Source organism: Mus musculus, chromosome 6 (assembly GCF_000001635.26).
Source record: "Mus musculus strain C57BL/6J chromosome 6, GRCm38.p6 C57BL/6J".
NCBI lineage: Eukaryota > Metazoa > Chordata > Mammalia > Rodentia > Muridae > Mus > Mus musculus.
In genome coordinates, this window is record NC_000072.6 from 127,014,199 (window position 1) to 127,026,105 (window position 11,907).

General features: G+C 49.7%; 1 protein-coding gene across 1 annotated transcript; it reads left to right on the forward strand.

Annotated features, from left to right (window-relative positions):
• Nucleotides 1-1,343: 1,343 nt before the first annotated feature.
• Fgf6 (fibroblast growth factor 6) lies at nucleotides 1,344-10,520 on the forward strand. Its single transcript, NM_010204.1, has 3 exons — nucleotides 1,344-1,733; nucleotides 2,796-2,899; nucleotides 9,783-10,520. Exons 1-3 carry the CDS (start codon nucleotides 1,388-1,390, stop codon nucleotides 9,957-9,959), a joined length of 627 nt encoding a protein of 208 aa, NP_034334.1. The 5' UTR covers nucleotides 1,344-1,387; the 3' UTR covers nucleotides 9,960-10,520.
• Nucleotides 10,521-11,907: the final 1,387 nt, after the last annotated feature.

Below are 11,907 nucleotides of genomic sequence, written 5' to 3' on the forward strand. Positions count from 1 at the left end.
CACACACACACACACACACCCATACACATGATGTAAATTTTTTTAAAAATCATTTTAAGCTGTCTGAAAACACAGAGATTCACTGAGACATTTGACACGTGCTTCTTAAACAGAGAGGTCATTTTACAGCCGGTATTGCAGCTCAGTTGATAGCCTGCCTGTTTACATGCGGGACATCCCATGTTCAATCCCCGGCACCACATACAACCAGGCTTGTTCGCTCATTCCTGCTGTACAAGTTCTGAAGATCAAGGTCAGCATCTTCAACCACACAATGAATTTGAACGTTTTGTCTTGGTGAAACGATTGCTCAATGGTTTATAATAAGGAAGGAATAATAAGGAAGATGCGTGGTGGTCCTTGAAAATTTATTTATAAGCAATGTCCTGAACAGCCTCTGGACCTGTGCAGAATCTGCAGGTTCTGACCCTTCTACTTACTGCCTGCCCACAGTAATTCAGACAAGCCACGTAACTTCTTTGTGACTTGACTTTTGCAACTGTTAAGTGGGAATGCTATTAGAGGCCAATGGTGAACTGAAGCAGGGGGATAGCCTGATACCACTGTCACTGAAGACCATGGCCAGAAAGGGTGAGCAGGAGAAGGTGACCCATCCCTCCTTGTCTCCACAGCCCTCGTTTCTCCGGACAAACCCTCTCCTATATGCCCAATACAGAATATGCCCTGTTCTGGTAGATGGGCCCTTCTCTGCCATGAGCTCTTTCCATGAATAGGTCTTGAGAGCCACTTGTAGGCCACCATCCATCACCTGCCATCACGCCCTCCCCATCTTTCTTTACCCTTTGCCCTCTAAGGAAGCCAGTGCAGTGGGGCCAAGGGCTACTGCCCAATTTGGGTCCTGGGTGGCCTCTGCCTCCCTCTTCCCTGGGCCCCCAGCCAGCTCCACCCTCCCGCAGAGATGCTCTCTGCTAACTTCATTCCTGCCTCTAGCTGGAATGACAGTGGCTCTCAGAATCCCTGGGGACTGGAGAGGGTGGTGAGGGTCTGGGGAAGCAGCCAGGCCCAGGAGCAGGTTAATGTTACAGCCCTGGGTAAGTGAGCTGGGCCGGCTGACGTCAGGGTGGTGATGGGTGAAGGGGAGGGCCGGGTTACTGAACTATAGGTCAAATCAAAGAGAATCACCTTGGGACAGAGCCCTGCATGCCGGCTAGAGAACGTCCCCACGCCATGGTCTATACCGGCCACAGCTCAGCCTGGGTCCTTCTGCTCTCAATCCGAGTGCCTGAAGCAGGCTTTGGTTTCATGTCAGCAGCCTTCATCTGCCTTCCAAAAATAAGCCCCTGCCGCCATGCCGAGGGGAGAAAAACAAGAAGGGCGGTATTTTTAGGGCCATTAATTCTGACCACGTGCCTGAGAGGCAAGGTGGATGGCCCTGGGACAGAGGCTGTTCATCACTATGTCCCGGGGAGCAGGACGTGTTCAGGGCACGCTGCAGGCTCTCGTCTTCTTAGGCGTCCTAGTGGGCATGGTGGTGCCCTCACCTGCCGGCGCCCGCGCCAACGGCACGCTACTGGACTCCAGAGGCTGGGGCACCCTCTTGTCCAGGTCTCGAGCTGGGCTAGCTGGAGAGATTTCGGGTGTGAATTGGGAAAGCGGCTATTTGGTGGGCATTAAGCGACAGCGGAGACTCTACTGCAACGTGGGCATTGGCTTCCACCTCCAGGTGCCTCCTGACGGCCGCATCAGTGGAACACACGAGGAGAACCCCTACAGTGAGTGTCACTAGAAGATAGTTGGGGTGCTTGCTGGCTTGGGCACAAGCAGAGTCAAAAGATGAAGGGAAATTATGCTGGTGGGTGGGGCTGCACTCTAAAGGGAAGATGTGCTGGGTAACGTTTAAATGGTTTGATCTCACCCTGCCCTGCCCAGAAAGAGGTGCAGGCTCAGTAAGACCTTTACTTGCATCTTGGTGTCCTTAACCATCATCCCAGGTAACTCCATCAATGATCCTAATTACTCCAGTATTAGTGGTCCAGATCTGGTCTTCCTGAAGAATTATAACTACTCTGGTAGGGGAGATAAGTTATGATACTCTATCTTGGTTAAAACCATGAGTTTCTATTCAGCTGTCATTTTTGAAAGGGAAGGGCAAGTAGTCTGAAAAATGCCCGTCTGAAGCATCTCCTTGGTGCCATGCTTCAGGTGCCTGCATTGACAGTATTCTGGCCAAGGCAGGGTAAGGGCTGTAGGGTCCCAGACAAGCCATCTGGCTCAGTGTAGCTGCAGTGTTTGGGGACTGAGTTGAAGGATGTAGAACAGACTTTAAATAATCAAAATTGATTGATTGATTGAGTGAGTGAGTGAGTGAGTGAGTGAGTGAGTGAGTGTGTGTGGTGTGTGTGTATGTGTGTGTATGTGTATGCTTGTGTGTGTGTGTGTGTGTGTTGTTGAGAATTAAACCCAGGGACCCAGGACATGTCATGCAAGTACTGTACCACTGAGCTATATCTCCAACCCCCACTCCAATCCTTCAAGTCGAGAACCTCAGGTGACAGATCTACGGAAAGCCCAGATGCAAAGCTAATCTTAAATAGATGCTTGAGTGTCCGTTGCAATCTCCAACTCCAGTGTAAAAACTTTTCCACAAGGAACTGAATGTGCTACCAGGATGTGACCGGATGCAGCTAGTGTCGTGTAGGGATGCTATAGGACTGTCTAGATCAAGGACAGATGTGATGGAGAGGTGGAGCCTCTGGAGAAGGGGGACAGCGGGATGCCTCTGAAGTACTCGGGTTGACGTGAGCATGAGAGTGTGTTCTCTGTTTCCTCGTCAGGCCTGCTGGAGATCTCCACGGTAGAACGGGGTGTGGTGAGCCTCTTCGGGGTGAAGAGTGCTCTCTTCATTGCCATGAACAGTAAAGGAAGACTGTACACAACGGTGAGTTCTGCGGTGAGGGGATGCTCCTGGGTTCTTCCCGGTCACACCATTGAAAACATATAACACTGAGAGTTGAGGGGGTTTTATTTTGTTTTGGTTTTGTTTTTTGAGAATTAGAAAGGGCTGCGAAAGGAGCTTTTGCTGGCAAGGTGCCTTGAAGCTTACACTTCCTCTGTTTCACTGTGAAACCTCTGCACAAGCCTGTAGTTCTTCCAACCCACAACCGAGACCTTTGCCCTTAAAGAAGCCATAGTTCAGAGAGCTCTTGGGTAGGGAAGCCTGCATTCTGACCAAAACTGTCATTCAAGCTCATAATCAGGTCTGAGTTGCTGAACTGGAGAGGCCTAGAAAGGCAGGCCTGTGGGTCAGCCTGGGTGAGCTGCCCCCCATGACACCCCCAGAAAGGCAGGCCTGTGGGTCAGCCTGGGTGAGCTGCCCCCATGACACCCCTTCAGGAGACACTGTCGGAGAGGTACAGATCTGTAGAAGGAGCCTATCTCTCCTCTTCACTAGTGATGAGAGACTGTAGCTGAGTTTAACAGCCTCTGGTCTCTGATCCCATAGTCTATGGTAGTATCTCCCTCTGTCATACCTTCCCAGAAGGCACTGGACCCCGCCTCTCTACACCATAGACCACTGTGGGAGGACCAATGCTAAGAGACAAATTCTCCTCTGGTGTAAGGGCAAGCATTTACTGTGTTCTCTAAGGCCTCTGTTTTCTCTGCCCCACTCACTTCCAGGGCTCTCGGCCTGCAACATGGCCTATTTCAAAATGTGTCGGAAAGACAGTCTATGAAATTTTTATGTCTTAGACAGAAGTAAGGAAGCTGGATCTAGTAAGTGGTAGATCTCATATGTGTGGGAACGCAGGGAAGTTCGGCCCCTAGCACCAAAACATGAGAGGGCAGTGGCTAAAGAGAAAGGAACCTCAGATGCACTAGAAGAGAGCATAGAGTCTGATTCTCCAGTCACTTGGGGGAACAAGATAGGGGATAGAAAGGGAAGAGCTGACCGGGGACAAGTGCTAGGTCCCCAGGGAAATCTCTCAGCAAAGGATATCTGGAAAAGACTAAAGTGAGCTAGTCAGAGGGTGTCTACTTCCCAACTTTTTGAGCAAGTGTCTCAAAGTTGGCTTATGGTGTGAGCTAAAACCATTGCTTCTCCAGTACCGTTCTGTGGGCGCTCCTGTGCACCCATCACTTTGTAATCTGCTAGATGCATGGAATTTTAGGACCTGCTTCAGAGGCTCAGAGGGCTGGGATGAAGACAGTCAATCGGTCCGACTCAGAGTTCAGGGTTTTTGGTTTTTTGTTTTGTTTTGTTTTTTGTTTTTTTGGTCTGGGGTTTTTAGGTTCTGAGGGTTTGGTGTTTCGTGTGTGTGTGTGTGTGTGTGTGTGTGTGTGTGTGTGTGTGTGTGTGTTTTGTTTGGTTGGTTGGTTTGTTTGTTATGCTCAGGTAGGTGTGGGTGCTACCAGGCTGTATGGCCTATGGAGAACAAGGAATCTAGTCAGCTCTGCCTAAAGTTAATCCAGCCTCCAGAACAGCAGAAGATGTGGTCTAGACAGGGAATTCTCAGATGCCATTTGTACCAGTCTCTGAGAAAGTGTCAGGGTAAGAACAACCTGAGACTGGGGTGGAATTGGCTGCTCGCTCCTTCTGTAGAGTGGGGTCCTCCAAAGAGCTTCTTATCGCCAGCCCCAGTGGTACCCAGAATCCCTCCGCAGGGAGATCTGGGACAGCTGGCTAGGACTCTGAATGGGCATTTTAGCAGGCAAATCTGCTAGAAACCCAAATTATATAATCACTTACTTCTGCCACCTGAATTAACATATTTTATCAATTAGAAAAGAATTCATTTATGGCAAGGGGTCACAAACATAGATTGGATAAATACACCCACTTCCCACTTGGAATCTCTGGTTCTAAGAGGTTGAGGACTGAGAACATTTTGGCTATCAGAGAAAATGCTCCCAAGGGGTAGACCCTCTTGAAGTGCAGGACCCCCAGACTCACTGGGCAAATGGTCCCAAGGGACCTGGGGTAACCACTAATCAGCTGTCGCTGGGGAGAAGGGGGGCTGCTCTGAGAGAAGACCCTCTGGTTTCCTTATCCAGTAGCCTGAGAGCTGATGCTCCTGGTGGGAGATTCTCCTCCCTAGACCCCAGGACCAGAGAGTTGGCTAAGATTGGACAGCAGTGCCCCAGCCGAGACACCTGATGCTTTGTGTGCAGATAGGGAACCAGATGCTTCTGAAGAGCCCCTCCCCATCCTCCACCCCTCCGCAGCAGTTACCACAGTCTAAAAAAACAATTGCCAACTGATCCCAGGAGCCAGGAAGACTCCTGCTGGGTGGTGATTTCATTCACACTATTTCCCTTTAAGCCCCCCTGAGCTGCCTCCTCCCTCGGTAGATCAGCTGCTGTAACCTCTAAATGGCATTTCTCATGGTGGGGGGAGGGGAGGAGAAAGGGGCCGATAAGGAGGGAAGGCAGCCCTCCCGGTGGGAGAACAGGGGGTAAGGAAAAGGCACCTCGAAGAGGTCTTCCTTCTTGTGGGACCTAAGGGCAGTTTTAGGCTCTCTCTGCAGCAGCCCTCCTGTACTGAGCCTGTAGGGCTTCCCTGGAACCCTGCTGAGTGGTTATGAGTTATAAAGTTGTAAGCACTGTCCCACAGAGTCTGGAGAAACATTTGGTCTCTAGCCTCCCTCTGCAGGTTGGAGATACAGGTTGTCTCCAGTCTCCAGCTCTGTTCCTTTGCCTGGTTGCAGCTAATGTGCTAGGTTCTGCAGATAATGGCCAGAAATGTACTGTGGGGGAAGTGTATTGGCGGGACAGACTGGGGCCAGGGTTCCCAATGCGGCCCAGCGCCCCTCCCCCCAGCCCCCCCCTCCCCCAGCCCTCTACTTTAGGCTAAGTCGCTGGTGCTGGTTCTTTGCCATCTTGGATGGAGACTGGAGCAGAATGAGGAAATCCAACATTCTCACTCCCCTTAAAATGCAGAAAGGCATCATGGAGCGGCTCCTGACGGTAGTTCTGTAGCCATTCATTGATTGAGAAGAATACACGTTGCACTTTGGAGGGTTTAGACCATGTTTACATAACTTCTAATTTGTAAGAGCACAGCGCCTTGCAAACCACAAGGCTGACTTCACCCCGCTACCTCACTCCTGCTCTCTCTCCTCATTTGACTGGGAGTAATAGGGACAGAAGGCCAGAGCACATACAGGGTGAAGATTGTTAAAGACAGAGATGGTTTAACTCCGCATATGAACAAGAGAATGGGTGTGGTAACCGCGCTCCCCATCCCCAACTTTTGGGACCATTTCTACCAAAAGCGTTTTCCCCCTGAACATCCAGGGATGACCTATTTTCCATAGTGCTTTTGCATTAAGGGAGTTGAAAGGCTATTTCTTCTCAAATGGATTTGGTGGAATTCAAGACATTGTCACGCTGGCGCTTGAGAGTGGCAGGCCCGGGAAATGTGATCTGGTGGAATTATTTTCATTTGTTCAAGTAATAATATACGGTGGCCGCTTTTATTAACACGGCGTTCGCTTGGCTGGGGGCCTTTCTCACCAAGCCAATGATCCAGCGTTCCTGAGCCATGAGAATTCAAAGCCCAGGGGTGTGATGGAGGCTACAGAGAGGCTGGGCCCTAGGCACTGCCGCAGTCCTGTGGAAAATGCCTTCAGTTAACAAGCCTGGAGTTGACGAATGCCATGTAGGGTCGGGGACTGACAGAAGGTAGGGCAGGCAGGGAGCGGGGCAGGTAGGGGCGGGGCAGGAGGCTTCTAAAGAATAGGAACCCTCGTTTCCATTCCCTGTTTGTAGAGAGTTCTGGGATGGCCAGGGATAGCCGTTAGGCTGGAGAGAAAGGACAAAAAGGAAAAGAAAGCAGTCAATTAAAAAAAGGGGGTGGGGATTGGGACAGATTTGAATAATCAAATCTTCTGAGCAGGGCTGGGGCGTGGTTGGGAGTGGGTCTAGATAGAGCACCATCAGCTCAGCTCTGGGTTCCATTCCCAGCACCGCCCTTGCAAAATTTTTGCTGCGCAGAGAACAAAGTGAATTGTAGCCTCTCTTGATATCCTCAGGGACTTGGTTCCAGTAACCCATGGACTACAGGAATGCCAAATCTCTAGGTGCTGAAGTGCCTCATAAAAAATGGTCTACCATCTTCATATGACCCGTGTGCACCCTCTTAGACATTTGATTATTCTTAATACTTACTGCAAAGGCTACATAGATAGTGTAGCACTTTTTTAAGGAAACAATTTATTAAGGAATTTTTTTTTAAATCTGTGCATGTTCAAGGCAGATGCAATCATTTTTTTCAAATATTTTTGGTCCGTGGTTGGTTGACTCTAGGGGTACAGAACTCTCAGAATCGCACCCACAAAGATGCGAATGTTTTTTTGAAAACGCTGCTTCTTAGCCAGACTTATTCTAGACAATGGGATGTGGGCAATGTCCATAGTTCTCAACCCAAGGGCTCACTCCTCCCCCTTCCTCTTGCTCTGTTCCACGCTGCTCTCCACCCTACGGTTTGCTCTCCTCTTACCAGTTTGCAAACAGCACACCGAAGCCTCTCCCTTAACCGCCATCCAGATCAGAAATAAATTCTCCTGGAAACTGTCGAGGCAAGTTCCTCTCCAGGGACAGACAGGGTCATACAAAGTGAGAACAGAGAGAAAGCAGGAAGGTGGAGCGGGCAACAAAACGGATAGAGACCCAGAGACCGCTGGTCTAATGAGACTCCTCCCTCCATCTCCTGGCTCCATTTGGATCCCAAACTCGTTTACCATTTTAAATAAATTGCTTATGTGGGTAGATAACACAAGAAACAGATTTAAGGCAGGTGAGAATGCAAGAGATTTCCACAGGACTGAAACTTCCTCATCCCATGGTCTTGATGTCTATGAGTTCCTCCTGAGACCAGTTCCTTGTGGACCATTCTGGGAATAACCTATACATGCATGAGTGTATGTCCCGTGTTTGAAAAGTCACACTACAGAGGTTCAAGGTGTTTTTAAATTTTATGTGAGTGAGGGAGTGTTTTGCCTGTATGTATGTCTGTGCACTACCTGTGTGCCTGATGCCCTTGGAGACCAGATGAGAGTGTTGGATCCGCTGAATCTGGACAGTTGTGAGCCACCACGTGGGTGCTGGGAGCCAAACCCTGATCCTCTGCAGGACATGGGTTCAAGCTGAGCATCTCTGCTTAGTAATATGCCTCCGAGACAGTCCAGTGTCAGTGTGCCAAAGGGTTTCTTTTCATGATTTATAGCACCCCATAGTGTAGCTTGGTCACAGCTGAGACAACTACTCCCCCTTTGATACAGACTGCCCGTTTGGGATTCTTGCTATTTAAAAAGTGTCGTGCACATGTGGGACTCTAACGTCAAAATCTGTTCCTAGGAGAATTGCTGATCATCTGTTATCTTCATTTAAAAAGAAAAATCCAGTAGACGCTGTGAATTGTTGTATATAGAAGTAGTAACACGATACACCCCGGAACACTGAGAATCCCTAGTCTTTGGTCCCTCCCCAGTTATAGTATCTAATGCCTTCCTCAGTCTGACCACTGATCCCTGGAATCCTTGTCCCAGAGGGGGCTTGGAGTCTACTGGGAAGGAAACATGTCCATAGGGTTCAGAGGCTGTTTTAATGGTGTTAGAGGCATCTGCCCCAAGGGCTCTAGAGTACTGGTGATGGGCTCTCTACCGCCCCATAAAGGGACACCTGTGTGCCCCCATGGCTGGTGAGCCTAGGTGCTCAGACTTCTTTCAGAAGTCAAAAGACAACGCCTCTGGTACCAGGGAGAAGCCATTGAGCTGGGGTTGCTGGTGTGTGTGTGTGTGTGTGTGTGTGTGTGTGTGTGTGTGTGTGTGCACGCGCACATACCCAGGTGCACATGTCTACGTCCACATGGAAGCTAGACAGGGACAAGGCAACTCTTCTATAGCTCTCTGCCTAATTTTTGTGGGTGCCAGGTTCTTCTTCTCTATAAAAATGACTCCTATCTCAGACCTCACATGGGTCCAGAGAATGGTCTGGGTTATAAAGCTTCACTCACCTTCTGGGCTCAAAGTCAAAGCTGAGAAGGAGCCTTTATTTTTTTAAGGGGCTGCAGGCTTTGAACCCAGAAACTAAGGTGGAAAGGGACAATCCTGGAAAGGACGTCTCAGGAGCTCATGTGTTCCTCCGCCCCTCCACTCACTACCCTGCAAGCTCCCTGGCACCCACACAGTTTGCAAGAAGGAAACTGAGGCTCTGAGAGGGGAGGAGACAATACAAGTCACTGTTTGGGGAAGTAGAAGTGTCACCGAGTAGAGCCAGGGGCCTCCATCCCTCTCTGCCAGGCAACCTCTCACTATAGGCTAGCACTAGCTCGGTGCCACCCACCCCGACCCCTCCTCTGGTTAGAACACGTTCTCATTTGAGGACTTGATAGAAAGCATCCCCACCTGGAAGTCGGCTCTGATCTCCCCACAGGAGCCAAGCATCGTCCCTCTATGTCCCTGGCCTTGGATTCCTCCTGGTATCAGAGGGCATGTGAGGAAGAACTGTGAGGGCTCTGAAGTGTCTTCTTTTCTAACCCCTCACATTTCTCCATATACCCCGTGGCAGCATTTCTACAAAGGGGAGGGAAGGGACATGGTAAAAAGGCCTCCTCTGAGTGACTCAGCTGGTATGTGGGCACTTCTTTTTTTAATTATTTATTTACATTCCAAATATTGCCCCCTTCTGGTTCCCCCTCCCAGAGTTCTTCACCCCATCCTGCCTCCCCTTCGCCTTTAAGAGGGTGCCCCTTTCTTCCCCCACCCCATGGGTTGATACTTCTTAATTATCACCGGGTCTCTGCTGTCTGTTCATCTTCACAGCCCAGCTTCCACGACGAATGCAAGTTCCGAGAAACCCTCCTTCCAAACAACTACAACGCCTACGAGTCAGACCTGTACAGAGGGACCTACATTGCACTGAGCAAATATGGACGGGTAAAGCGGGGCAGCAAGGTGTCCCCAATCATGACTGTCACTCACTTCCTCCCCAGGATATAAGGACCCATGGATGAAGGCTCACGGGGTGACAGCTGCGTCTTTTCTGTCAGGATTTTACACTAAGAGAACGCTTCTGCTCCTATCCCGTGACTTCTGAGTTTGGCTTATCTCGGCCTGAAGATCTGAGTGGATGCCCTGGGCCACTGGACTGCATGGTGTGTAAGCCACGTGGCTGAGGGTCTACAGTTCACATTTCAGGATGGCAGGGGCTCCTGTGCTTCAGCCTCACCTGAGGAGAGACAATACAGATGACTCTTGCAGCGTGTGGCCCTGTGCATAAGAAAAAGCCAAAATGGGAGTATGCATGTGTCCGTGCATATCCACACATCTATTCGTAGATTCTCAGAGCAAAGGCATTTTAGGATACCGAGTTCCTTTCTCCCAACATCGTCACCGCAGGAAACTGCCTGTCAGAGCGTCACTTGTCGAGTCAGCAGGATTGAGATGAACCCCATTCTGCCGTTTTCTGATCATCTATCTATCCAGTTGTCTGTGTAACAGTGAGCAGCTATCTTTTATGTGCCAGGAGGAAGGTAGGGGTATAAAATATAACTGTAAACTAGAAAAAAAAAAAAGAAAGGTAACCTGGCACCCTGGATTCCATGCCCATTGGGGCTCTGGGGATGTTATGATGCATTGTTAGGGATAACTGGGAGAGAAGGGGCTCCCCTCCTTAGAAGAAAGTAATAGAACAGGACAGGTCCCGTTGGGGAGATCTGTGGAGGCAAAGGGACTGGATGTCCTGTAGAGAACCATTCTGCCTAAAGGGCTTCAAGCTGTGTGTGGCTCCAAGAATGGGCCAACACCAGGCTGCCTGCCCGTAACGTTTCCTTGCTTTGAACCAGGTCTTATTTTAACCTCAGATGACAAGGATCCTAATAATGGCAACCTCCCTGGCAAGGAAGGGCAGTGTGCAAATTAGGGCATGAAGGAAGTCCAGAGGCTTTGGACTTGCCGTGGTGATCCCTCTCCAACTATGTCCAGGAAACTCGCCCAAGTTCTCACCCGATACCCTCACTTCCTTCTCACTCGGCCTAAGCTTACATCCACAATGCTCCTGGATACAGAAGAATTGGGTGCTGTGACCTCTAGCCCCTCTTCCTCACTACAGTAGGAGAGGTGTGATAATCCCAGGATCCAGGCAGCCAAGCCCAAGCGGCTCCTTGCTCCACAATGCCTTCTTGCCTCTTGTCCTTTGAGAGTATTTTAAACCGTGGTTCCCTGAGAGACTATAAATGTGGTCTGCCTAGAGCCTGCAGATTCCTGAACTGTTGGAATGTTCCTAAATCTGACACCAGAGAGAGCCGTATCGGTGCACAAATATTTTCAGCATATGTTACAAAATGACCTGACACCCTCTGCTACCCTTGGGAGCCCTGACCTGCAAGACAATCCCCTCATCTGTTGCAAATACCTCCGTCTTCAACATACCTCTCTATTCGTAGATACACCCCTCCATAGACAGATCTGGACTCAGGGACTCTGAGCTGCAGACGGGGTGGGGGTTGGCGATGCAAGAGGCAGACACCATTCTGACTTCCTCCTTTGCCCTGAAAGTGTCAGGGTGGACATGTGAGAGGAGAGGAGAAAAGGGCCCGAGCTGAGTGAGATAAGAGGTAACAGATGGTAAGAGTTCAGCCATGTGGACATCCTCAAGCTTTGGATGGAAACTTGGAAGAACCGAGTCTTGGATCAGGTAGAAAGGGGGAGAAAAATTGGTCCATATTAACTTCTTGGATAATGAAGTTCAAGTCATCTGGGAAGGAGAAAGCCATACTCTTTTAAGATATCTTTGCTAGTTATCATCAATGGTATCACAGGGCTTGTCAGAAATGGGGCCACTTGGGATTTCATGAGCATTCATTCCTGATGTAACTGCGTGGACAGGATGGCTAGGGCTGGGAACTGCTATCTGGATAGGAGGAAAAGTGTTACGCCTCTAGATAGT

Bases quoted from the DNA above. Each gene is read 5' to 3' on its own strand.
- Fgf6 (NM_010204.1), top strand. From the start codon at position 1,388: ATGGCCCTGGGACAGAGGCTGTTCATCACTATGTCCCGGGGAGCAGGA. The intron at 1,734-2,795 runs GTGAGTGTCACT...TTTCCTCGTCAG, and splicing joins ACACGAGGAGAACCCCTACA to GCCTGCTGGAGATCTCCACG. The intron at 2,900-9,782 runs GTGAGTTCTGCG...TCATCTTCACAG, and splicing joins AAGGAAGACTGTACACAACG to CCCAGCTTCCACGACGAATG.